Source organism: Phalacrocorax carbo, chromosome 2 (assembly GCF_963921805.1).
Source record: "Phalacrocorax carbo chromosome 2, bPhaCar2.1, whole genome shotgun sequence".
Classification (NCBI taxonomy): domain Eukaryota; kingdom Metazoa; phylum Chordata; class Aves; order Suliformes; family Phalacrocoracidae; genus Phalacrocorax; species Phalacrocorax carbo.
The window spans coordinates 62,387,991-62,415,755 of NC_087514.1; the positions used below are offsets into that span (position 1 = coordinate 62,387,991).

The following is a 27,765-nucleotide window of genomic DNA, read 5'->3' on the forward strand; positions in this document are numbered from 1 at the left end:
GGAGGAAGCAGCGGCGGCGCCAGGAACAGGGAGGTGGCGGCACGGCGAGGGAGGGAGCCGGAGCCGGGCCGGGCCCCGCAAGAGCAGCAGCAGCAGCGCCAGCTCCTCCTCCTCGGTGAGTCGCGCTCCGCCGCCCCGGGAGGCTGCTGGCCGCCGAGCCCGGATGCCGGCGCAGGCCGCGCCGCGCCGCCGAGGTGCCCGAGGAGAGGCCCGCGCCAGGAGCGGGACACCGCGGCCTCCGCTGGGTGAGCCTCCGCGGGGCAGCGGGCGCGCCGCGGCCCGTATCCCCACTCCCTTCCCCCGTTGGCCGCGGAGGGCTGGTGGGGCGGAGGAAAAGCCGGGGTACGGCGCGGTTCGCGGCTCGCCCGCCGCCCTCCTCCCGAGCCACGGCCCCGGCCTCCTCTCCCTTTGTTCGCTCGGCTCCCCGAGTCTGCGGCGGCGCCAGGCCCTGCGGAGGCAGCGGGGCCGCGGCGCGGCCTGCAAGGCGGGAGGCCGGGCGGGCGGGGAGCTGCGCTGGCCCGGGCCGCCGCGCCGCTGCCCGGCCCCCGCCGTGACAGGAGGGCCCGGGCCGGCCTCTCGCCCCCGCCAGCTGCGGCGGCTGGGGCCTGTTCCCCTCCTCCCTTGCCCAGGCGCACCCCGGTCCTACCGGGGCGGCTGAAGGCGGCTGATCCCCCGGGGCGGCTGAAGGCGGCTGATCCCCCCCGGCCGCCTTCAGTTTTGGGCGGTGGGGGTTCCCCACCCCCCGTCCCCATCAGGGCAGGGGCCGGAGGCGGCGGTTTGGGCAGCCGCTGCGGGGGCTGGTGCGGCGGAGGAGCCCCGGCCTCGGCGCCGGCGGGAGTCGCCTTGTTGTTGAGGTGAGGGTGCGCCGCGGGCTCTCGAAGGGGCGATCGAGAGAGGGGCTGCTTTCTCTGACAGGTGGCACTTAAAAACTTTGATAAAAAAAAACCAACACCAAACCCCCAAACTTTACTGGTTTTTTATTGTTTTTCAATCTGCTTCTTACATTCTCTTTCCCTAGTGGTGCCACTTCTCCCAGAAAACAGCTGGCCCTGGCCCATGCCTAGCTGTTTGCTTAAGAAAAGAGCCCTTCCAAAACACTGAGGTTTTAGGAGGTGCAGAACGTGCGTCTGTGATGTGAGGTGCTTTGACTGTGTCTTTTTTTTCCATTCTCTGTCTTTTTTCCCCATGGTTTCAAAATTGTGTTATTTTGGAATGTGTTTTTTTCTGCAAAGTAGGTTACTCTGTTAAAGAGAGTCGGTTGCAGAATACACTTCAGTCAGGGAAAGCTTCTCTTCCAGTTACTAAATTCTTGTGCCCTTTCACCATTAGGTCCCAACCCCTCTTTCTTGCCTGCCAGGAATGCTTATGCCGTGTCCAGCCTCTTAATACGCCTGTAGACAGATAAAAAATGCCTGCTGCAGGCCTTCTGCCTTAGAGAGCTGCCCTCTGCACAGGTGCTTGAGGAATAATGCATCTGGATTTCTGCTCTGAGTGGGAAAAATAGCCCTGTTTTTTCAAGTTGATAAACACATCATTGGATTGTAGAAGATATGGAAGCTTCAGTATAGTTAAATAAATTGCTTAGCTGGGATGGAAGACTTTATACCACTGGAAAATGTGTAGGTATTTTTGGAGTCTTCTGCAGTAAGGCAGTACATGTAGCTCACAGTTTTATGTGTAACTTACGAAAGGCAAATTTCAGCTTTTTCTAAGTGCTTATTTTCAAGAAGTGTTAAGCCGTACTTGAACAGAGTCTTCACTGTCTATTACATATTTCTTAGTTTTGCGGCATTGCACTGCGTTTGGAACTGAGCTTTTACTTAAAGCAGGCTCACCTGTTGTATGCTTAATCAGGCATGTATTCCCTATATCCTGAGTTTTAAGTAGTTTTTTCTTTCTAAAGTTCAATGAAATTAAGCCTTTATAGTTAGAAGTATGAGTAGTCAGAGTGTAGTGTTGTATAGAGATGCCTGCATTTGCTGACTTCCTGGGAAGCTGCAAGGCTATGGAGTCATAAGGAAGAAGCACTGTGGTGTTTCCAGAGCTGTTGTGAGCATCACTTCATCACACTACGTATGTGCAGCATCAAAGTGTTCGTGTGGATTCAGGAGACATGATGGATAATCCTAAACTTCCTGAGAGCTTGACATACTGAAGTCTAAAAAAGATGTGTATTTATTTATACTATGCTGTTAACTTCTTTGATCCTAGATTGTGAGGTAGGTCAGCCAGACACCTTGGGTTACTCCTAGAGACGGACGGTATGAAATGATAACTGTTCTGCCTTGTTCTGTAAGTGGTTTGCACATCCTGACTCTCGTTAGGGTAGTGAAGTGGTGGAGTGAGAGAGTGAACTATTAATTAAGAGTTCTTCTTAGGATGCAAGTTCATTCTTTCTGCTCTTTCTTATGAAATCTTCTGTCATACAGTAACTTGAACATAAACGTTTGTGAAGACTTCGTCTAGTAGCATTGCCTTGAGTTCATTACGTATTCGCCACAGTATTGCTGGCAAAACTGAGGCCAGTCCAGGGCAGTCCCTTACTCAAGTGCCTTATTTGCTATTGCTTTACTGCCTTCCTGGGCCTACACAGCACTATTTTGGTAGTGTTTGGGTAGTACAACATGTTGTAGGGATGTGAGTGATAACATAGATAGAAAGGAGACTGTTCTCTGCTGGTGTCTGTCTCAGCATTTTGTCAGTAGTGCTTTAATGTATGTTAGCAACAAATTAGAGGGGGTAGCTCAAATGGTTGTGGTGCTCCAAGGGGGAAAATAAGACACAAGTAGTATAAAAATAAATGTAATCTAATTCAGGAATGCAAATGCTGAAAAGTATTGAGTATAAATTGGTTAGGATTGGCATTGAAAAGCAGAACAAGGTTCTCTTATGCAACTTAACTATATTTTGTAGTGTGAAGTATTAAACTGAAAAGAAATACAGAACTCTGAGTTTCCTCATCTTAATTTTTTTTTAAAGGTAAATTACAATATCTGCTAATGTTCCTTATCCTTATGTTTGATCTAATTTCATTTTATTTTGGTGTACGCTTATTTTTCTGGACATACATATCACTCTTCAGAAGACAATAGATATACTCGATGCAAAGCTGCCAAGTTCTTACAGCCTCTGTCCCAGCCAGTGCCTCACAATAAATCTGTAGTAGTTGTAGACAAGGAAGTGTCCTTTAAAAAAAAAAACCTATCCTGAACATTTGTGAGGTTTTTTGGTTTTGGGTGGGTGGTTTTTCATTGTTTGTTCGTTTGGGTTTTTGTTTTTTTGGGGGGTGGGGGGGTGGGGGGGTTGGTTGTCTTTTTTTATTAGAACAAGAAGATTGTACTTGTAATGGAATATTTATTGTCCATGTTTAAAAAGCAGTTTCTTGCCACTCAAATATGCTTCTGAATCAGCAGAGGACAAAAAATCATGACACAGATTAGATTCCTTCATTTATTGTTGTTTTTGCTTTTTCCTCTAAAGAGAATTGATTTCTGAACTAAAACTCTGTAGTATGTAAGTTGGATAAATTTCTGTGTTAAAAATAGTTACATCAGTTTTGAAACAAACATAAGAACTAGTAGCTTTGGGTTTTTTGTTTCAGTAGTTTTCTTCCTCCCCACTGTAGCTTAATGATCTTAACACAAACAAAGACATGTCACCTACTTCAGCCTCTTCTGGTGGTCAAAACCAAAACAAGCTGGCCTTGAATTATTGCCGTGGATGAAAATAGAAAGCTGACTATGTAAAGTGTTGTCTAATACATCAAACGTATGAAGATGATTACACAAGCTTTGCTAGAGTCTACACAAACTGAAACTGAAAAGGCAACATGATGCAGAATCTGACTTAGGCTGCCTAGTGTGAGAATTAAAACTTTCAGATCAAAGTGTTAGAAATTTAGTGCTCGGATTTCTTAAGCTCACATAAATAAAAGTTGCTTCAAACCTTTTCTTCTACCAGTTTTCATGGTCTTCTGACTCCTGTTCATGTCATGTGCAGGCATGCAAGCAATAAGCATCTGCAACTCCAGATAATTTCAGGAAGTTTTGAGGTGTATGGCTTTGCAATCTGACTGCTATTCATTAGAGTCTGTAATGTGGATTTAAGGACCTATCATTAGATATTTTTATTTTAAAAAAATTAGTTGAACTCTTATCTGTTGTGAAATTTTCTTTTGGAAAACATTAACACAAAATACTCTGGAAGTGACTGGCCCTTTTCAGTGTCCTTAACCATTCACAAGACACTTTGGACTCTGAGGGACTCAGCTTCATTTATGACAAGGATGTAAGCCATGGTACCTAAAAAATTGTTCCTTGGTTGCTGCCTCACCAAGAAAACTATGCAAGTTAAATACAAGTCTTTGTTTGTTTAGTATGGATGCACATACCTTGGCTGACTTCTGCCTCTGACTTTAAAACTCCATTGAAGGAATATGAAGAAAATCTCCTTGATTGCAGGTAACCCCAACCTAAAGATGCCATGTATAGGTATTTCTGTCCAGGTGCTGCTCTCCAAACATTGCTTCCTATTGTGTATATATAGGGCACATAGGGCATGAGAGTCTTTCTGCATTCTTTGAAATAATTTCTTTTTTAATCTGCCAAGTGCAGTTGGTTGGCAGTTTTAAAAAATCTCAGGTGTGTAAAGTATGTGGGCTTTTGGTTATAAACACCAAATAATTTTGCTGTAAATGGCTGTAAAACAGTTTTGGATGAGAGCCATTTTCTCTGGCAGTGAAGGTATAACTAGTAGATGTTAGTGTTTTTTCCAGAATTTAGGTGGTCTCTGGTTAAAAGATTTAAACAATGAAAATGAACCTATGGGTATTGTTAGGTAAATTGTACAGATGTACAATTTTTATCTTTGTCTTCCAGTGCAGTGTATAATCAGCAACTGTATTATTTAGCTTGGATGGTATATGATACTGACTTGTAAGAGGACTTGTGTAAGGTTTTGATGGTTTCGAGTTAATATGGTAAATGCAGCTAGCAGATAAATTGATTAAATTTAGGGTTTGAGATTGGAGACCTAATACCTTTGGTATTGTTCCTCAAAGATATTCCATCTTGCTTAAAACAATACATCGAGTGCTACTCTTGACGACAAAATTGTTGGAAATGAGGTTCCAGTCAGGCTTGGTTTTATAGCGTGTGATCTCTGTTTTTCTTGAGTAGTTTTAGTCTTAATTAATCTTGACATTCCCTGGTAAATGTGCTAAAACAGCAGTTTGTAGGAGTCTTGAGTAGGTGATTGTTTTTCTTTCTCTAAAGCAGTCTGCATTCCTCAGATAGGTTGAGAACAAATTAGTAGGTTACTCCAAACACTTCCGAAGCATGCTTGTTCGATCCCAAATGTCTCTGATACAGTGGTTAAGTTTGCTTTCTTTTTGTTCCTTCTGATTTAGGGGATCCTATCTCCCCTGACTTTGCCTCAGTAAGTGCTACAAGACTGGGCAGTTACAAGCTATAATGTTGACTGTGTTTCTGGCATCGGTAATGGGTTTTAATACCCTTGGGAATCCTTTTGGTTGGTAATCAGGTATCAGATTATGAGGTTTAATAGTTGAAATACAGAAATGAAGATGAGCGGCATCAGGGCAGAGTTTCTGATTACAGAAGGTGTGCCTTCTAGGATGAGTTTTGTGGAAGCTGTACTCCAAAAACAGGGTGGGCAGCTTTTCAGGTCAAGTCTCTTCGTTCAGGAGCTGGTGGGAACTGGGCAAGTGAGGAATTCTCGCCGGATTTGCTGAACAGAAGCTGTTTGTGCAGGCATACTGGTTTAGGTGAAACTTGCTCTGGGGGAGTTTTCCAGGCTGGAATTTTGGTCAGCCTGAGGAGACTGACTCCAGAATAGTTGGTTTGTGCATTCAGAGGTGTGAGTTGCTAGGTTATGTGTAAGATCTTAAGTCTGGGTCTGTGTAAGGTAGGTGCCTCCTGGGTTTGTGTTGTTTGGGTTTTGTTTTTTTCTTTTTTTTTTTTCTTCCCCTCCCTGTTCTCTCTTCAGTGGAAAACAGGCAAAACCAATGCTGATCCAATGCTCTCTGAAGCATTGAATTTCTTCCTTTCAAAAGCCAGTAAGAGGAGAAGAGCTGTCGGTTAGTAGTAAGTAATGCTGAGAAGTAATAAAGGATTGGCCATAGGCCTTTGGCATGGTTTTGTGCAAAAAATCTTGTTACTTGGAAAAATGCTTACATGTAAATGTAAACATTCCACAGTCCCTTACTGAAGGGATAAAAGAGAGTCTGTACTGACCAGTGCACTACTCTTATTTGCTGTCTAATCCAATGGTGGTCAAAAGAAGACAGTGAAGGGAATTTGTTACATCGGTACTGACTCAGATGTCCTGTATATTACAAAACGAAGAGCTTTTTGGAATCTGCAGTGTTTTAAATGTTGTTTGACATGGAAAACAGGAACAGAAATTCTGTGTATCAGCATGTAAAAGTATGTATCCTCTCTTTGTTGTGTTTTTTTTTTTTTTTAATTGGGCTAATACATTTTTTCATTTTATTTATAGTGTATGAGTTTTTAAATGTATATCAGAGAGAACAGGAGGAAAAACAGTCTGTGTGCGTGTACGTGACTATTTTTTTTCATGCTTGAACTTTCAAGCTTAGCTAGCTTTTGCAGCTGGGCTTCTATACTCCTGGCTCTGCAGAAATTTGACCTTGCTCAGGAGATAGCTGTCTTAAGGGCTTTGAATTTGTGTAAATCTCATATGGCATGTTACTTCATATAGACAGAGAAAATTTTAGCTTTGATCCTGTATGCGTGAATTGATACATGGATGTGAAGTTGCTCAGTGTAAGGCCTCAATTCTTCCTGTGCAAGCTAAACATAATGTACAGTGAGCAGTACCATTGATTTAAATGTCTGCTCGCAGTTAATTAATCTTTGCTGGGTTGGGACTGAATATTAGCAAAATCAGATTGTTTAGGGCTATGTGGAAAATTATTTTTTGCTTCTGTGGAACATTACATTAAAAAAAAAACCCAAACCACCACCAAACAAACAAAAAAATCCAAACAAAAAAACCCCAAAAGTCTTCCTGTGTGCATCAGGATAAAACTGTGTCTGTCTAAAACTTTGACTAAAATATTCTCCACCAGATTCCGTGGTTGGGGTAGTGAGACATTTCTGTCTGCAGGTGATTAGAGTGTAGGTGTAGGAGAAAAAAAGGAACTTCCTGAGCTTAATCATGAATAATTAAGAGTCTCTCTTTAGTTTTGACCCAAAATGAGAAAATTTGCATGTAGAATAAGCGGTGTCTGAACTGGTATAGTCCTGTAAAAAGGTTTTATTATGACAAATCAGGACTTGATACAAAAGATGGCTAAGCGGCTTTGCCCATGCAGTCAAAACTCTGTTCCTGTTCTGGCCAGTGCTAATGTACATGCCTTCTTAAAAGCACTCCTTGGACTTAAAAGGAGTGTCAATTTAGAAAACCTATTTAACGTTTCACCTTCTGTTTTAAGGGAAACAAAATGTTAAAGTAATTCTTTGAGATTAGACAGAGATAATACTCTCTGTACAGGTGTGTTTACCCTGTGTATTTGACAGTACTTTGAGCACAGCCATGTCTCTCCTGTTTCCCATATATGGATAAGCTCTAAACCATAAAGAAGATAATTAGCTTACTCTTTGTTCTTATTGGGCCTCCTGCCAGTGAAAATGGGAAGGGAAATATTTTAAACAAGCGGTGTTTTCCATTCTCACTTTCCCCATGCAGAGCTTGGATTACTCTCTGCAGTGGGTGCTGAGGCCTTGGAGGAGCAGCCAGGCCGTCCACATGGGGGGCGGTGGGCGCTCGTCCTGTGCGACTTCTGCTCAGCTGATACAGGTTCTGCTGCTGGAGTGCATTCCAGGGGCGGCTGCTTAATTATAAGAGGTACTTTGTGAGGAAGAAGCTTTCCTCATGGGCACCCACCTGACTGAAGATCTTTCAATCTTCAAACAGAAATAAGGAAGTCCTCTTTTTTTTTTTTTTTTTAATTAATTCCCTCCTCCCTCCCCCCCGCCCCCTTCTGGCATGTTGTGTGTGCTGACTTGTCTGTATAATAAACCCTACTTTCCGTTCTAATGACCATGAAAGACTGATCTTCAGTAGCCAGTACTGTTTGATGTATAAAATTGGTTGGATTTGAGGTTGACAGTGATCCTAATGTAATCTTCCTGTATGTGGTTTGATACAGGTGCCAACTTTAAGTGAGGAATATTCACTTAAAAGAATCATGACAGTTTAGAAGTATAGTTTTCAAATGTCTCATTCTTAAGGATTTATCTGCTTTGAAAGATCTAAAACTATCCTAACTTTGTTTAGCAGTTGACAGGCTAGCTTATGAATCACATAGAGCCTAAGGAGGGAAATAAAATGCTGGAGATACTGGAAGTAGAATATATTGAAATAAAGATTGCAATAAAAATAATTTGGAGTCATAATAGTGGAAGAGATAACAGAATTATGAGCCGCCTTCATGTTTTTGTGTGCTGTGCTCCTAAGAAAACTGATAGTATGTGACCCTTCTGTAGCTGTCTTTTATGAAACACATTTTCTGATTCTGAAGATTCTGAAACTGATGTCAGAAACAGTAGTGAAACTTTAAATATTGTATTATTGTTTTACTTAGGTATCGGTTCATCAAGGTGAACATGTGTGTAGCTCTGCTAAAATAATCTGTCTTTTGGTGCTTAGAGTTTTGGAATAGTGAGTGAGACTTCTACCCACGCATGCCTTCCGCCTCAACCCCTCCATATTTGATTGTATTTAGAGGAGCTTAAAATAATGATTAGAGTACTTACAAAATGAAGATGCAGGGAATAGGGAGCTTGTGTACTTACCAAATACTATCAAAGCTGGTAGTTTGTTGTTAAGCACTTATGTAAGTATAAATATTTATTTAAATAAATATTTTAATAAATAAATATTTTAAATAAATAAATTTATTCAAACCTCCTTTTAGAATACTTAGGGTTAATGTTATGATTTGCATTTATCCAACAAGACTGTGTAAGGTACTTAAGCCATTTGGAACACATTTATTTTTCTGGGCGAGGTGGTTATTTGAGACTTAAACTACAGGTGCTTAAAGGCATGATGGAGTTGCGAGTCTATTTGGTAACATGTACAGATAAAGCCTTTCTACTAACAGTGACAAAGAAGGAGAAGTATATTCACTTGGAAAAGTTATTAATAACATTTTCTCATAGCATTATTTATGCAAACTTTTTGCTTTTGATTGTTTTCTCCTTTATTAAGTGCTATCAGAGCCTAGATCAAACCAATATTAATCTCAGTTGAATTGCATCTTGCTAAATAGCATAGGTGTTCCAGAATAGAAATGAGATACAAATGTACCTATGTAAGAGTGGGTTCCTTACACTTGATGTATTAAATGCTGTTTTACCTTTAAAGTGGATTCTGAAGTGTTTGTGAGTGAAGTACGTTGTTGTCACTGTTACTTATTGTGGACCGTGTAATAGGTGGACATTGGACCTAGCATCCATGTGATGGACAAAAGTTACCTGCAATGAAAGATGAAATTAAATATAAAAGTATATGGTTAAAAATTCCCTTGTCATTTACTTGGACAGGTTTCACAGACTGCAAGCAGTACAGGCTGTGTTTCCCAGTGGTGTAAACTACAGGATTTAACAGCTCAGTAGATAGAGCGCTCATTCAGAATGTAAGATAGCCAAGGTAGTTCTCCACTTCTATGCTTTATGTATGAGGACTACCCTGAACACCACCCTTTTAGCTGCTCTGTAGTGCGAAAAGCTTTCTATTCCTTCTTTTAAAGCTGCTCTGCAGAAGATTAATGGAGCCGAAAAAGAAAGTGCTAGAGATGGTATGTTTTCTCATCCCAGTGGAGTAAGCAACTGCCTTGGAGAGGGAAAACGTGGGCCTGATTTCTGGCCCAGTTATTCTTGCATCTGAAACTGTTTCTGCACAGTAGGGTATCTTAATTAAGAACAAGCGAAAGTTTCCCTTCCACGATGGCTAAGACCACTACCCAAGTTGCTAGAATTTTTAGTTTGATTTACCTCAATGCAGGCTCCTTATGTGATGCAGAGGGATGCGATGCTCATCCAGTTCTCACAGTGTCCAGAAAAAGAAGGGGTTGCCACAGTATTTTATTCAGCATGATTCTGTGAGGTAATGATGGACAGTTCTAGAACACGCCTGAGGAGGTAGGTGAAGGAGTAGCCATGACATAGGCATCGATACAGTTCTGCTAACATTTAAGTACTTCTGGGTTTTTTTAATGCAAACATACAGCTAAGCGCTACTGAGGAGTTTTTAAGTTAAAAAACAAAACAAAACAAAACCCCTCTGAAACTGTGGTACTTCCTAGATTCAGCAGCTCTGTATATGTGAAGGGGAGAATGGTTTTGATGAACAACATTTTGAGTATAAGGTCCTCATGTCTATGGAGTCTTAAGGAGCCTGACTTTCATAGTATGCTCTGAGTATTTGCAACTCTAGTTGATTCTGGAGGAGCTGCTTATGCTTAGGTACTGAAAAAAAATCTGAACTCAGACAAAAATCAGTTGTTTTATCTATTTTAGGTAAGACCGGTTGTAGTTCTGACCTTTGCAGTTTGTCAAAACGTACTTTGCTTTGAATTGTGTGTTTGGAAAGTGGGCCATCAGCCTCAGATCTGTTGTGTTGCAAGCTTCGCTGGAGGCACCAGTTTAGCAGACTTAGAGTTTGTGTCATATAAAGCTTAAACTCTGGACAGAAAATATTGTTGGCCTAGTTGTTAGTCTGAATTTACTTTCTTTCCAGGTTGCAGTTTCATTACTGGTTTAGGACTAAAGTTGAAGAGTATTTGGGGTTTTGTTGGGGGTGGGAATTGGTTTTGTTTTTTTTTTTTATTTCCCTCCTCTGTATCTCTAGTATCATCCTTTCTGGTTTTGTGGGGTTTGTGTTTTGTTTGGGTTGGTTTTTCCTGTGTGGTGTTCCCCCCCCCCCGATGCATCTTTTTAACTCGTTTAGATCTATATACCACTGATGGATCCTCTGCCCATCATCCAGCTACCTGATACTTCTTTGTACTGTAAGATGGGTGATTCATTCGCTTACTGCTTTGATAAATGAAGCAATTGGGCTGGAAATACTTTGTAAAATACCTGCTGAATTGTAAAGTTTTAAAGAAAGTCAGGAAGCTGGATCATGACTAAATGGGGATATATAGAAGGTATCATGAAAGTTTGGGTATGTCTCCAGAGGATGATGAAACCCAAGGTCTTGTGTTTGGCTTATTCCTTCATTGTCAGCAAATCCCTGAGTTTTAACTGATCTCCTTCAGTAGGTGACAGTTTGCTCTTGCAGTCAACTGCTGGGGTCATACTTGCTTGGTTCTGTTGCCATCTTCTATGTACATGGAGAGATGGAGGAGATTTCAGACTTAAGTAGGTATTGACTCAAAACCCCAAGTCAACACTCCCTCCTCCCCCATTACTCCACATTATGAAAAATCAAAATTCAGATTTCAGAATTAAATGATCCTAATTTGGCCTGATGGTGCATATTATTCAGCTTATGAATACATCTGAAAAAGTGGAAGTTGAGCTTTCAGTGTCCTGGCTCATGAAGTGTTGAATACAGCATTGAATACCTGTACATTAACATTTAAGTGTCAGATATAGAGAAAGCAAAAATTTCCTTAATGAAGCTGATAATTCTGTGAGCTCTGGAATTTGGAAATTAATTAGTACACTATAAGTAAATGATGGGACCAAATATTTTAAAGCATGATGGAGAGTAGAACTAATGTAAACATTTTTGTCCCATATGTGAGGCAAGAAAGAGAAGAGAATTGCTCAGGCAACTTGTCTGGCTTTTCTCAACTTCTGAGTTCTTGAACTTGGTAGATAATTTCATTAAGGTTCAATGTTTCCTATATAAATGGTTCAGATAAAAGGTATAAAATTATTTTTCTCAGCATGCTGTTGTTCAGAAGGAAAACACAAAGGATTTTACTCACTGATAGAAGTTGCCTGTGGTTATTTTAGCAATTGTATTTCAAATTTTCAAGAAAGCAAAATTGATACTGGAAATTACTGATCACTTTGGGAATAAGGACTCTCAAATTTTGAGTTAATATGATACATAGAAAATCTTTTTAGTTTTTAATATTTTGTGCTTGTGATTTGTTGCCAAAGTGATATTAAAAGCATCACCTAAGCCTTTCTCTTTTTAGTTGCCAATCAGAAATTAAAAACAAATCAAGTAATAGATCACTTCTGCTTCTAATGAACGTAGGTGGTATCTTAATGGTTGGTGGTGAACATTTTTTCTGTTACAATGAAACACTTTTGCGAAACATGTTTGTCTCTGTGAGGAATGGAGTTGTTTCATGCTGGTTTCCTCCTTGGTTTTAGAGACACTTTTGAGCTCCAGAGAAAGCTTTTCCTGTATTTAGAAATGCCCATGTCTTGGATTTTTTTTTTTTTTATGTGTAAGGGTATATAAATTTTTGCTATGGCTGCTCCCTCAGCTGAGACATTACCCATTTGCTTATTTGATAGAACTTCACTGGGCAGCCATGAAGAGGCTGCAGGGCATACAGAGATAGAGGGAGCCTTGCTTGGTCAAGCTTTTTTTCTATAGGAAGTCTTTGAGAGTTTAACTCTGAACTTCTAAGAAGTGACGTGGGAACTCGCTTTTTTGAGTAGTAGCCTGTACTTTACATGAGGCACTATACTACACTATTTTATCCAGTAGTTATTATTTCAAGGATTGGAAAGTGCTTGATTGACTAAAAGTAATTATTATTTAAATGTAGCCAATGCCTTTTCATCCTAGGTACTTCATATTTCACTGAATGTCTATTTCTCTTTCAATGTGTTATACTGAATGGGTGCATATACTTTCATACTATAGGTATGTTATATATATACTTTCATACTATAGGTATGTTATATATATACTTTCATACTATAGGTATGTTATATATATACTTTCATACTATAGGTATGTTATGTTTGTGTAAATGGTGTACATTTGTAGTAAAACAATTGGTTATTGCTTTGGAAAAAGGTCACTGTCTGTAATAAAAAAAACCCAAAACTATGAATGTCACAAAAATGAAATTTCTTTCACGTTGCACACCTGGGGAATGAGGAAAATATCAGTTGTCGGTGTTTGTATTCTCTCAGAATTTTCCACTATTAGAAATTACAGGTACCAGCTGATTTAATGTGCATAAAAATGGAAAGCCATGGAAGTAGGAGTGTGTGTGAGTTGGAAATGTATTAAATCTTTGAGTTGTATGGCAACCTAATGCCTCGATATGAGGCAAGTACTATGCAGTATTGACATTAAAACTTATTGTATAGTCTGGAGGAGAATGGTGGGATCTTTGTGGTGTCCGTGTAGCAAATACATTGTATTTCTCTTTCAGATAATTTAGTGAAGAAAGTCCCAAATCAGAGACAAGTCCCTTCCTCTCTGTGATTCTGAGGAACGTCATTAACTGTGTCTTTCTCCTCAGCATGCTTGGAAATTTCTCTTTATGCGTGAATGCTGTACAGATGCTGTGGCAAAGATCCTTCTGCTTTTATTTCCCCTCCGACCATAAATGGGTCCACTTAATCTTTCCACTTATGTAGAGGGTTAACTGCATTATCAAGGATTGCTGCATCTTCACTTAAATTAAGAGGATAGTGTGTTATATTCTAATGAAAGAAAGCTTTTATTGTTATTGAAAATGACATAGTAGAAGTGTGTGGGGGTGATAGCTGCAAATAACTCGGAGATCCTACCTGGTCATACAAATTTAAAGGGAAATTCAGCCCCAGTCAGAAACTAACCCAGCTGAGGTTAATTTGAAGCCACCAATGCTGCCATCATCAGTTGTGAGGTCCAAGGCAGAATGGTAGGTATGAGAGCAGTGTGAGACTGCAGTGTATTGCTATTCATTCAGGCCTTCTAGGGAAGCTGAAAAATAGGAAAAAAACCTCGCTTCAAGCACAGGTCCTCCAATTGTAGAACATGACTGTGCTTGACACAGTGGAAAAGCAGAATCCTCTTTTTCTGTATAGTGAATTTTCAAACCAGTCTATATTTCTTTTAAAAACTTGTTTCAGCTGCTTTTGTTTCAGCTCATGTATGTGTTAGACAAATGTGTGGAATAATTTTCTCTTTTAGAGTTTAACAATATTTACTTTGTTACTAGTGGAATAGATTAAATAACTAAATTTGGATTATTGCTTGAAGAAAAACATGTTCTTCATAAGTTTTTGGCATATTATTACAAAGATTTTTTTTTCCTCTGGATATTTTGAAAGTAATTATACTACCTTGAAAGAATTTGTGCAGATTTTTTTTCTTGTTTTCACATATGCTGGGTGAATGCTATTTGTATGAGCAAAGGCCAATTACGTATGTTTCTGGTTGTCTGTCAGATAAGCATAAATAGAAGTGGGAAGGTGAGCAGTTTACAACTTGCTGGTCAAGATACCAGTTTTACAAATATGTGCTGTAAAGCCGCCTGTTGGCTAAGTAGTGTGGCTACTGAGGTGTTTAAAATAACTATTAAGTTTAATTTTGATTCCGTTCCCCCCTCCCCCATGAATATGACTTTATAGCTTTCCTGATGTGTTGCTTAAGTCTTTCATTTCTGTTCCTCAGGAGGAGAGTATCTCGTGTTGCACCGTAGGGAGAGTGTAATTATCAGTCATGCTTGCTGGGCGCTACAGTGTGTAAATACTGCTTCCTCTCTTTCCATTTTCACATCAGGTGAACTGGACAGGCAGAAGCAAACAGGATAATTATAACAAATTAACACCTTGTAATTTAGGGAGAATGGCAACATTAAAAAAACCAAGTATTTATGCCAGCAAGTAGTATAGTGAAGTATGTGGTGATCCTGTGTAAACCTTTATAGTATTCAGCAGAAATATGGTACGAGGCTTCTCTTTGTTACCTTTCCTGTATTTTTATTTATTTTATTTTATTTATTTATTATTCCTGTATTTTATTTATTACCTTTCCTTCCCCTCGCAGTGTCTTCCTTTCTTTTCTAGCATTACTTTTCTGAATGCAGACAAGCACGTACACGTGTTAACTGAGTGGTGTATTTCTGTGTTGCCCGTTCGGTACATGCCCAGTGTACTGCGTGGTTGGCAGGTGGCAGAGGTTTGGCCTGAGAAGCTGAACATCTGTTCTGATAGCACCATAGGAAAGATCATTCATGGTACCTCTTTTATGTTTCCTCATCAAAATATCTGTTGGCAGCAGGCCGTTTTCAGCTGGCGTGTTTTGGAAGTTGCACACAGTGACAGTGTTTCTTGCTTGCCATAGAAATACTAGCCTGAAGTAGCCCAACATAAACTTTGAAAGCGAAACCAACGTCGATAGAAGTCAGTGTGAAGTGGTAATATTCAGCTATTGCATGTCTGTGAAGTGTTTTCTTTCCTTTTTTGGGAAGGGCTGGAAAACTGATTCTCACAATTATGTTACTAAGTCACTAATATTAAAAGAATGGTCAGATTATTGCTGACCACAAAAATCACTTTGAGAGAATGGTCTGGTTTATTATTTCTGTCTTTCTGGTGTATGCTTTAAATGGATGGACAGTGTTTCTCAAATTACGTTTTGAAACGTGTCGGGATTCAGAAACAAGCTGCATTTAGAATTGGGTTTTGGTGCCTGCATCCATGCAATTAGATATGTTATAGTCTTTTCAACATATGTTCCGTGATTTAGGCATTTGTGTGTAGTTCTTATTAAAAGAAGCACAGACATGCAAATTCCTTGTTTTTACTGAATGTCTTTCTCATTCTTCCTTTTGTTTTCATTATATTACTTTCAAACACTTTTGTTCTTCTTAAATAACTAGGCGCAGAATCTGTTCCTTGCTAAAGGCATTTTATTATTGTAAACTGTATACTGGTTTCTACAGGTAACTTTAGAAAAACTGTAGAGCAAAACTGCTTTAAAAATTATTCCTGTTTATAGAACATGATGTTGATCCGTATTGCTAAATGAGAAGTTGGTTTGCAGAGCACTGCAGTCTCGCAACTTTTCTCAGGCTCCTAACATAACTGTATGAAGGTTTAAGAGGATTGCGTAAATATCTTAGATAGCATGACGAGAAGGAGGGCTTTATGCATGAGGGGACCGCCATACCTTACAACTGAGGAGAAATGCTTTGGTGCATCCATCTTCTGTCAGGATGGAGAAGTGGGATGGACCCTTACTCGGAAAAGATTTCTCATACATCATCTATGAGGAAATCTAACCTTTGCTTATGAAACTAAACTTAATTTTTGCTGACAGACAGCCTGCTGCAGGGCTGGCTGCTGCAGTCTTGTAAAATAGAAAGAAATGAAAACTGAGCCTGACTGAGCATTATTCTCATTCTTCATCCGCTTCTGTACAGCGGTGTGAAAGAGAAAAACAGAGGTTTATTTGCACTCAGTGGATGTGATTTCTGGCAATGAAACAAATGTACATGGACTACATATATCAGGTTTCTTTGACTTCTCCCATTTGACTCAGCAAAAATGTTTCACTTTTTTATTTTTCAGTGTCTTAACATATACTGGTCTGCTGAGTTATTTCTGTTTTCTCGTGTTCTCCTCACTGTTAGTTCATCAAGGTCTTAGAGCTTTCTTTTTCCCCTGTAGATTTTCAGCATGTGTGAAAAATTTTGTTAGCAGTGTACTTTGTTATCAGATGTCTGCTTAAAAGAAAGTGTTGAAAGGTAGTACTTGTGCCAGTCTTTTAGTAAAGGTATAAAAAGTACAGTCTGCTTTGCTCCCTGTTTGGGTGTTGATTTCCAGTTGGTGAGAGATGTAGCAGGAGTGGATGAAGTGGTTGCTGTTCTGGCTGTCATCCACCCAGCTGCCCCAGAGTTTCCTCCTCCAGCAGCAATCTCATGATGCTGTGTGTGTTCTTGAGCTGATACTAGCTGATATCAACTGGCGCTGATTTCAGTTTAATACACCAGGTTAGTGTGTCTGTGGTAGCTCCAGAGCAGACATGCATCCCAATCAGCCATCCTTGTGAAAGGGAGCTGTAACCTTGGGTGAGGACTGTTAGTTTTAGTAACTGGTTTTGGCTGTTTCAGTGATGAGATTATTGTAGTTACAAGACTGTATATACACAGATGAACTGTGATGCAAAGATGCCATTTAACACTCTTCAGTTACTCCCCAGGGGAAAACTACCAATCAGATAGAAATATTTTGTCCTGCAACCAAATATGGGAAAGAAGAACAGGACTTACTGCAAGCAGCCATGGATTAAGTACTGTTTAAAGAAAGGAAAAAACCCAAACCCAAAACAAGAAGTCAGGGAAATCCAGATGTAAGGGACATCTTTTTTCAACAGTAGGCCAGAGGTGAGCAGTCAGGGTATTCGGACTTCTTCAGTGGTTCTGTTCCTGGTTTCACATACAGTTAATTCCACTAATGGTGGTGAAGAAGAATCCCTTTGTGTCAAGTTTCCATTATTATTTTTCCCTACTTTTCTGCTTATTACCAAAGGCATACCTTGCTTATTCTCTCCTAAAGGTTGCTAATAGTGATTAGAATTAGTGCATGGTGCTAGAACATTAGTACCCATGGATTATTTTCCCTTTAAGCTTTGTAAAAGGAGGAAAAAGAAATAGGAGAAATGATGTGACTTACTGTTGGATATTTTTTTTGTTTATTTTAAACTGTAATATGTGTAATACCGATTGAATTGTCTTGGTCTCTCACCAGTACTTTCCTCAGCTGTTCAAATCTTAGAGGGTGGAAGTTTAAACTTGTGGTGAGTAACAACTACTCAGCGTCCAGGTCTTTGATTAGTTAGCTTAAAAACAGGAGGCTTTAAGTATTCTTGAATTGTTAAGAGTACAAAGTACTGTCAGATGAGCTTCTCTCTTTGTTTCTTTTTTTTTGTTTGTTTGTTTAAAAAAAACCTTGTTCCAGTTGTATATGAAGGTGTGCATCTGAGCTTCTCCCCACTCACTAAAAAAGCAGGTATGCAGAAGAAGATGAGCTTTTATAAAATTAGCAATCTTACATTGAAACAATGTTCATCCATTAACAAGCAAGGCACTACTAAAAACATCTATCTCGTCTGTTGTTTTCAAGATACAAGAGTATGCAGTGCAATTTAGATTACTTCATTTAAAGACACTTCATATTACGGAGTAATACAATGTAGGAATTCAATTGAAGTTCAGGGAAGGGACAAACCTCACTATCTTCAGTATGCTAATTGCATGTATAGTGAGAAAGCTGAAAGCTGCCATGGAGTGTATATGTTCTATCAGAAACTGATAATGATTGAAATAAGTATTTAATCTCTCTTAATGAGTATTTTGTGTGTAGTTTCTGTGCTTATATAGACTGAAACTACAAGTACATAGAAGGAAATATCTTGAGTCAATATTTTCTGTTACTGTTTTGAAGAAATAATTTCTAATTATTTCTTTACAGATTTCTTTATTAAAGTAAAATTAATGGGAACAGGTATGGAGAACAACTTCTTAGTAATTTACATTAATAGATTTAGCAATTCTGGAATAAATTTAGATATTTAGGAATTTCCAAAATACAGCACTTGAAATCTGTGTTATCTTAAGATGCTGTTGTTGAATCACCCTTCCAAGTAATGCATGAGTATATTTCAATGAGAGTTTGAAGCAGGGGAACAACACCTCGTACTTATGCAGATAATTAAACTGGGCTTCATTATCTGACTAATGGAAACCTGGTGCTTGTCATGCCCCAGGAATGCAGAAACTTCTCAGTTTCAAGGTATTTTTCGTTATTGTCTTATTATAAATAATTATGTTAAAAATACAATAAATTTGAAGTGTTTGTGCTATGATTCTATGGAAGAAAAACACTCTGTAGTACAACATTTGCAGTTAATTCTAGCTTTTACATTTTCTTTATAAGCTGAATGTTGTTCTGCTCAAAAGTAGAAATAGTTAACAAATCCATAGTACTGCACTGAAGTTGGAAATGAAGTTCCTAGATATTTTCAAACACAAATTTTTATTAAAAATTTAGCTAAATTCATTATTTTAGATTTATTAAGACAGCTCACAATTTTTAAAGTCAGAGAATTGTAGAATAATTGAGTTTGAAAAGGACCTCAGCATTTCTCAAGTCAAATCTCCTCTCAGCCCTGAGATCAGACAAGATTTCTTTGGGCCTAACATGCTTGGATCTTAGAAACTTGCAAGGACAGAGACTACACAACTACTCTGGGGAGCGTCTTCTACTGCCCAACTGTCCTCATGGTGAAAAAGCTTTTTGATTTTTGTCAAGTTGGAACTTCTAAATTTCCAAATACATACTTTTCACAACTGCTCCTCAGCTTTCTACAGTTTTCAGTTTAGCTCCATGCACAGTTGTGCCAAAAGTTCTGAAGCAAGATCTGCTTACCTTGAAGTTGTAAATGATTTAAGTTTTAGTATGATTCAGGATAAGAATAAAGATTGTATATTTCCAATGGATAGCCAGACTTCTCAGCAGTAATGCAGCTGTGGGTTCAAAAAAATCCATTTTTATGCTCCGTTGTTTAACTTTGTGGAAATAAATAAGCAGACTGACGTTTATTTTAGGAAAGTCTGAGTTATCTGAAGCAGCTTTGATTAATAGTTCCAAGCTATTTTTGTGATGGTAGTTTTATTAAAAATTTTTGAAAGCCAATTCTTCATTCAGCCATGAGTTGTATTTTGCTGTGTGTTTCCACTATGATGGTTTCTGTCCCAACTCTTAAAAGTTAATGCTGTTTTATTTCTGTAGTAGTATATTCTGGCAACATTGTTTATAGTATTTGTCTCTGGAAGTGAGTGTACCTAGCCTAAAAGTGTGAAAAAGATAAGAAATTAATAAAGGCCATATAAACAGAAATAATCAAACTTTTTGTTGGTGTACCTTTGCGCACACTGCATTGAGATATAAACACAAAGGAACCATGGTGTTTGCTGGGTAGTAATCTGGCAGTCTAGGTAACTTCTGTCAGGAGGTCTGTGTTTTGTCAACCTGCATAATTTTGAAGATTCCAAGACGCAGAATTTGTGATGAAAGTTCGTAAGTCAGAAATTTATTCTGACTCTTCATTCCGTGTGTTAACATCTCATTCTCTTTCTGGGTCTGATTAATCTCCTGTTTTCAATGTGTGTGTTCCAGGTGTTTCTGTGTACATAGCCACCAGGCTTTGGGAGTGGACTGGCATAGTTCAGAGTCTGTTTATGGTCACAAATACCTGCCAGCAGAATTTCTAGAGGTCTCTCTAGTTAGGCTGTCTAAACTCACTGCATAGCAGATGGCACTGGAAGAGCGCATCAGTGGGAGACTTCAGTGATGCCATAATTAGTACAAAATACTAGTGAAGCTGTTGCAGTGCTGAGGATTGTGAAGAAGTTGAATAGCTCATTTTAATGTATGCCGGGAAGGGGTGCATGCTGGGCTCTTCTGTTTCAGCTTTTCTGGATGCAATCAGTGGAAAATTCTACACTTAAAGGTGTACGAGCATATCTTATATTGAGGGCTGTTTATCCAGCGCTTTTAAATGCATAAATATGCAGTGCAGGATTACTGGTATTTTTTAAAGTATGTGCAAAGAAAGAACAGTATCTGGATCAATTAGGGTATTTGACTTCAGGATGTATTTGGTTTCTCCTGTCTCAAATAAAATATGCGTAAGAGATGTCATAGAGTGGTTCTCATACAGAAGTCTTGTTTAGAGGCTTGCTTTCATCTGTAGGTGTGTTCGGTTTACTTCAGAGGGTTTTGACTCAGACTATCATTTACTAGATTTTATCACCTTTTCCTGAATGATTGAGCTGGACTTCTGGATATATGCATGTTGTTTATGTGGTTTATATTTGAACTTCAAACCTTTATTATTTCTCTATACAGAATGTTACAATGATAGTAGTAGTGAGTTGTGCATTTGGACAGTCATGCATTTTGATTGATAAAGATACTGGCTACTAAGGTAGGCTGACAGATGTAAACCACTTTTGCTTAAGGGGACCCAGTAGTCATTCTGAAAGTACATTTTTACTTCTCTATATGCTGCCATAGAGATTTATCTGTTGAGATTAGAGTTCGGCTTTTCATTTGTATTAAAAAAAAAAAAAACCACCAAAACCCCAACCAAACAAAAAACAAAACAGAAAAAAAAACCCAAACAACAAAACAAAAACACAAAAAAACCCCAAACCACATTTTGTTTGAGAAAGACTAGTATGTGATAAAACCCTGTTCTTTCAGTGACTTGGTTAGTCTTTTAATTATGGAGAAGCTGCAGAAACATAGTTCCTTCAGTCAAATTTTAGGTAACTAATTCTTTTGAAGCCCACCAATTTAAAAAAAAAAATTTGGTCAACCATCGAGTTTAGGGCTCTACACATGTTCTCTCTCCTATATGATAATGCTCTTTTATTTTTTTCCCCAGCTTAGTAGGCAGGTTTTATTTTATGCTTGCTTTTATAAGGTTAGGAACTACAAACCATATGATGTACTTCCTACAAGGATGGGGAAGCATGGGGTAAAGTGGAAATAGTATCAGCTTGTGGATGGCAGTCAGAAGTAGCTGGAGACCACTGTGGGTTTCACAAGTGGAGCTGATGTGAGGGTTCTGGTACTACGTACACAAAGGCACAGTTAAATTTATCAAGTGAACAAAGGCTTTGACTTTGTCAATCCAAGATCAGCGCAGAACCTGAAGTTATATTTTTCACGCGTTTTGTAGGTTCATTCATTCACATACATTGAAAAGACTACCGTAAATTGATAAGATGGTAAAATCCAAATGGTTTAGGGATAGAAGGTCAATAAAACATTTTGAGTCTACTTTAAATTGACATGTAGCACTCCCTTTATCTGTATCTAGCTTTTTCTTAATTACTGTACTTTGCCAGTTATTCTAATACACTGGATTTCAGGCATATACAGCCCACTAAATGTGTTCTACTCATATTTGGTATTCAGTACTCCCATATTTCCCAATTATTCCAAACATATGGAGCTAATATTAAACATCAGTGTTTTAAACCATGAAATTGTATGGTTCTGCATGTATTTGTCATAAGAAAAGGAAAATAAAAGTAGTGTCTTAATCTTTAAAAGTACATAGGCACACCTCAGTATCATCTTCAAACTGTGAAGTGGAATAGGTTTTTTAGGGTGTCAGGACTCCAGGTACAGTAGGAGCCACGTTAAGAGTGGAAAATAAGCAGTGAACTTCTAATAAAATACCGGACCTGTATTTTAAGGTTTTAATGTTCGTTTATAGCAGGAGTTGGTTCTTAGTCTTTTGTTTGTTTAGGAAACAGGTATTTTGGGGACATTTGTTTTTGCTGATGGCAAACAATCAGTTTACAGGCAGAAGAGAAACTTTTTAGTTTCTCCCCATTGAGAGGAAGGAAAGTGCTGTTTAGTTTGGTAATTAAGAAAAGGAAATGGAAAGAGCTGAAGATACTCTAAAGATGGACTTGGGAAATGTCAGAGGTTTTGGCAAAGACAGGACAGGTCTTCAAGGTAGGGTGGTGCAGAATAGCGTAGGGAAATTGAAGATGGGACTAGGGTACAAATCTAACTAAATCAAGATTTAGTGCTTCTGCTTATGAGAACAGTGTTCAGGCCCCCAACAGCAGGGCTGTATTTAAAATTTTTCAAGGTATTTTGAAGTTCAGAATCCTTAGATGCCTTGCATTGTCTTTTAGTTTGCTTTGGATAAGATCCTTTAGCCTTTGTGCAATTGAGGACCACAAAAGTTGTGCTGGACGAGAGTAATAGTCAATGGACTGTTGCTTGATTATAGTAATCTTGCTTTTATGCAATATTTGAATGGTTATTTAAGAAAATTGTATTGCTTGGTTGATAAACTTATTTCAGCGCATTGTACTATTTTTCTCAGATGCTTGTACTGTGATACCATGGGAGAAAAGCGGGAAGTGCATACATAAGGGCTGTTCTGCTTTGCCCTCAGTCCTCCAAACTTGGAAGATTTCTTGAAAGACTCCTAGACTCCTCCAGCTTGCCACGCTTAGTCTGGAGCCAGGCTTACTGCTGCAGTTTGTACTGCTAACATAACATGTTTTTAGAGGTACATGGAAAAATGGCTACTACTAACTGTAGTACCTACTTCCGTGGCAGCAGCAACTTCCTTCCTCTTCTCTTTCCCTTCCTGTTCTTCCCCTGCCTGCAGAGCTGCTTCCTTTGGAAGGTGTAATTGACATTAAAAATTTAAACAAAACCAAAACAAAACCCCCAAACCTCAAACAACAACAGAAAAATATTCTGAAAGTAAAATTTATGACTTTGGAAGATGCCAGGTGGGAGGAGTTGACTGGGACTTAGGCAGATGTGTCCATTTAAGGCTTGGCAGAAGTACTGGAGGAAGAAAAGCACTAATAGTATTAGGCAAGGAGAGCCTGTGATGTGACCCCCTCTATACCTAAAACAGGGTTTGGAAATCACTTTTCTTTCATAGAAGGTCAGGAGGGGGCTTCTATGGTGTGCTCTAAACAGATGTTACTTTACTGTTAATTTCTCTGTATTTTATGACTGGAGCTAGTTTTCCTGTAATTATGTAACTATTTGAATATTGCTCAACTTTTCAGTGTAAAGAAAGTATGACCTTGTAAGACCATGTTTTTAGGACTAATCACAGTTTAACATGTTTGTAGGAATCCTGTTGGATAGAATATCTTCTATAGTTTTATCTTCTGTAGTTATTTTGTGGGGATTTTTTCAGGAGCGTTCTGAAAGAGGGGTGTTTCTGTGCTTGAAAACTTTATATGTGCATTAAATATATATGCCTGCAAGTGTGTTTATTTGAAAAATAGCATGCTAAAAGCAGAAAAAAACGTTGGGGAAATCTCTAAGGCAGAAGTAGCAGATTCATTTTCTGAGCCTGGTTGGTTTCCAAATGAATTATCTATATTTACTTTTGCTTGATGCCCGTTACTTAAGTACTGTAATTTCTGTTTTGTTTGGAGAGGGGGAAAGTCTTATGGATAATTTTTAAAATATTTCATTTGTGAAGTTAATTATTTTTTTATTTGTTTCCAGGAAATGGCTCTTGAAGTTAAATGAGGCTGGATAAAACACATAAATGAAGCAGAAGCTGCTCTGCATGTGTTAGGGCTATATCACCACAAGCACTGCTGATCAGCCAGACTTTGTAACTTGTCATAATGAAGAAAATTAGTCTCAAAACAATTCGCAAGTCCTTTAACTTAAATAAAAGTAAAGATGAAAGTGACTTCGTAGTGGTTCAGCAGCCATCATTAAGTGAATTTGGAAAAGATGACTCCTTATTTGGCAGCTGCTATGGTAAAGATTTGGCTAGCTGTGAAGTCAATAGTGAAGATGAAAAAGGAGGCAAAAATAGATCAAAAAGCGAAAGCTTAATGGGTACGTTAAAAAGGAGGCTTTCAGCAAAACAGAAACAGAAAGGCAAAGGCAGTACACCATCTGTAAGCTCTGCAGATGATGACACCTTTTCTTCCTCATCTGCTCCAATAACATTCAAAGATGTGCGAGCTCAAAGACCTCTGAGATCCACTTCCCTCCGTAATCACCATTACAGTCCAACTCCGTGGCCCCTTCGACCTACAAATTCAGAAGAAACTTGCATCAAAATGGAAGTGAAAGTCAAGGCCTTGGTCCATTCCTCTAATCCAAGCCCAGCACTGAATGGCGTTCGAAAGGACTTCCATGACTTGCAGCCAGACAACGTGTTCCAGGAACAAAACAATGCATTAAAAAATACAGAATCTCAGAACGGGGACTTGCATCTCCATATTGATGAACATGTGCCTGTAGTTATTGGATTAATGCCTCAGGACTACATTCAGTATACTGTGCCTTTAGATGAGGGAATGTATCCTTTGGAAGGATCACGTAGTTACTGTCTGGATAGTTCCTCACCCATGGAAGTTTCAACAGTTTCTTCTCAAGTCGGGGGAAATGCTTTCCATGAAGACGAGAGCCAAGGGGATCAGGATGTAGTCGTTGCACCAGATATCTTTGTGGACCAGACGGTGAATGGCTTGTTGATTGGTACCACAGGAGTCATGTTGCAAAGCCCAAGAGTTAATCACAGCGATGTCCCTCCACTCTCACCTTTGCTACCTCCAATGCAGAATAATCAAATCCAAAGGAACTTCAGTGGATTGAATGGCACAGATGCCCACGTGGCTGAAAGTATGCGCTGCCATTTGAATTTTGATCCTAACACTGCCCCTGGAGTTGGAAGAGTTTATGATTCTGTGCAGAACAGTGGTCCTATGGTTGTGACAAGTCTCACAGAAGAACTGAAAAAACTTGCAAAACAAGGATGGTACTGGGGCCCCATTACACGTTGGGAGGCAGAGGGAAAATTAGCTAATGTGCCTGACGGCTCGTTTCTCGTTCGAGATAGTTCTGACGATCGTTACCTTTTAAGTTTGAGTTTTCGTTCCCATGGAAAAACTCTTCATACTAGAATTGAACACTCAAATGGTAGGTTTAGCTTTTACGAACAACCAGATGTGGAGGGACATACATCTATAGTTGACTTAATTGAACATTCAATCAGGGACTCTGAAAATGGAGCTTTCTGCTATTCCAGATCCCGACTGCCTGGATCTGCAACTTACCCGGTGAGACTGACAAATCCAGTATCTCGGTTTATGCAGGTGCGTTCTTTACAATACCTGTGTCGTTTTGTAATACGTCAATACACCAGAATAGACCTGATTCAGAAACTGCCTTTGCCAAACAAAATGAAGGATTATTTACAGGAAAAGCACTACTGAAAGCTTATGGGAATCTTGCATCTTGCACTTTGGGAACAACAACAACAAAAAGAGATTGAATTACCGTTTACAGACTTTCATTATTATCAAAATCTTTTGCTGCCATAAAAATATTTCATTTTTGTGTGTAAAAGTAATGCATTTGGATTTATGTTTGTTTTGGGTTTTTTTGTGTATTTTGGGGGGCTTTTTTGTTTTTTGTCTTTTTTTTTTTTTGAAAGAATGATCTCAAGTTTATTTTTAGAAGTGTGAAATAGCTATCTTTCATCAATGTGCAGATTAATCACAATGTGAATGATCAAATTTTCCTTAATTTCCCCCAAGTCCTTTGCTGCTATCCACTGTGATTTTTATGCATTGAAAGCACATTTCATGTGTATTCAACCATAAGTAAAAGTCAAATGAAACTTGTTGAATGGATTTTTTTTTTTTCCCTTTAAAATAGCCTGTTTAAAAGAAAAAACGATCGTGGATAAAAAACATCGGTATTCTAAATCACAGAATTTATGTCTGTGTTAAAAACTATTTCCTAGTATCTTAAATATAAATTTCTGTAGAGATATGCCCTAATGTAGAACTTAGACAGAGCTGTGTGATAAGAACATGGTTATGCAGCATATCTTTGGGAAAAAACCACCTTTCTCCTAAGCCTTTTATTGTCTGTACACTATTTTGTGTTTGAGAAGGTTGGTTCAGTTTTCTTCTTGTCTCAGTATTTTGTCCTTCTAAAAATGGCCTTTAAAAAAAAGTCTGTGAAAGTTGATGTGTAGTACCTCTAAGGAAATTACGGTATTGGGGCCTTGTCAAATATTACCTTTTAAAATCATGCCATCAGTTAAATACATTAACACCCACCAGGTCCCCACCTCCTGCCCTTTTCCCTCCTACCTCCTCTTGGGGTGGGGATGGGGGGGCATGGAATTCCCTGGATTTGTAAAGGAAGACTCTAGGAATTGTTATGGGAGCAAAAATTGATAAGCCATTTGAGGGATGGGTTAAAACTTCTGATAGGATGATTTCTATAATATATATTCAAGCTACTTGAAATTTTATAATTGTCTGCATTTTTCTCACTTCAGAAATGCAGTAATACACTAATGTCCTTTGGATTATTTTCCCCTTTTTTTTTTGGATATCCTTTGGGAAGGAAGAAACAGGACTGATAACATTTTGGATGGAAGATGCTTAAAATGGAGCCCTGTTCTCATAGCCATTAAAATTACGGGGAAAAGAGGTTTGGATATACACTGACCACAGAAAATTTTTCAGTTTACTGTCATGAAATATGTTTTGACATATGAAATATTGAATCAGTTAACTAAATGATTATGATATCTGTCAAAGATTCTGGCATTTGAAAAGCTCACAGTTATTCTAACATTCTGTAGGGAAAACAAGACTTTCAGTGGGGAGTACAGGTTTTACACTATGATATTTTCATCATACAAGGTTAATCCATGGCATTTTCCTATTTTGTTTCAGTCCCGTCCCCCCTCCTCTCTCCTGGAACCCCTCATGAGTCTATCACTTCTGTGAGTTATTTGTTAAGGGGGTCATGGCTGGCTTGGGAGGGGGGCTTGCTTTGCCTGCCTCTGCCCCCCGTTCTGTATTTTAGAATGACATCTTCCCCATCTCTGGTAGGAGTTACTAGTCAGTAAACATCAGCTTAAAAAAGGCTGTTCATCTTTGATAAAGCTTTCATGTTTAGGTCATTTTCTTCTCCTTGTTTAATCTAGCCTTTTATCCCCTGAAATGAGTCTTTAGTAATGAATACAGTATTGCTGCAAGGTGGTGCAATAGCACTACATCTTGGGTTGCCTGAATTGATAGACTAAATTTATATTTTTTTAATTTATTTTTTGACCATAATGTTTAACTAAAAAATAAAAAAAAGAAATTCAAAGGTAGACAAAGGCTGCCTTTGCTTTTAAGGGAGGGAGAATAAGGATTTCTTCCTTATTCTGATAAAGTTTTAAACTAAAAAAAAAAAATAA

At 38.8% G+C, this 27,765-nt stretch overlaps 1 protein-coding gene across 5 annotated transcripts; it reads left to right on the forward strand.

Annotated features, from left to right (window-relative positions):
• SOCS6 (suppressor of cytokine signaling 6) lies at positions 1 to 27,765 on the forward strand. Of its 5 annotated transcripts, none has more exons than XM_064443094.1 (3): positions 28 to 115; positions 22,885 to 23,073; positions 24,042 to 27,765. In XM_064443094.1, exon 3 carries the CDS (start codon positions 24,167 to 24,169, stop codon positions 25,769 to 25,771), a length of 1,605 nt encoding a protein of 534 aa, XP_064299164.1. In that variant the 5' UTR covers positions 28 to 115; positions 22,885 to 23,073; positions 24,042 to 24,166; the 3' UTR covers positions 25,772 to 27,765. The 5 variants fall into 5 exon arrangements, with proteins under 5 accessions (XP_064299162.1, XP_064299164.1, XP_064299160.1 ...); XM_064443093.1 differs by lacking the exon at positions 28 to 115 and adding an exon at positions 155 to 245; XM_064443092.1 differs by lacking the exon at positions 22,885 to 23,073 and having other exon boundaries at positions 1 to 115.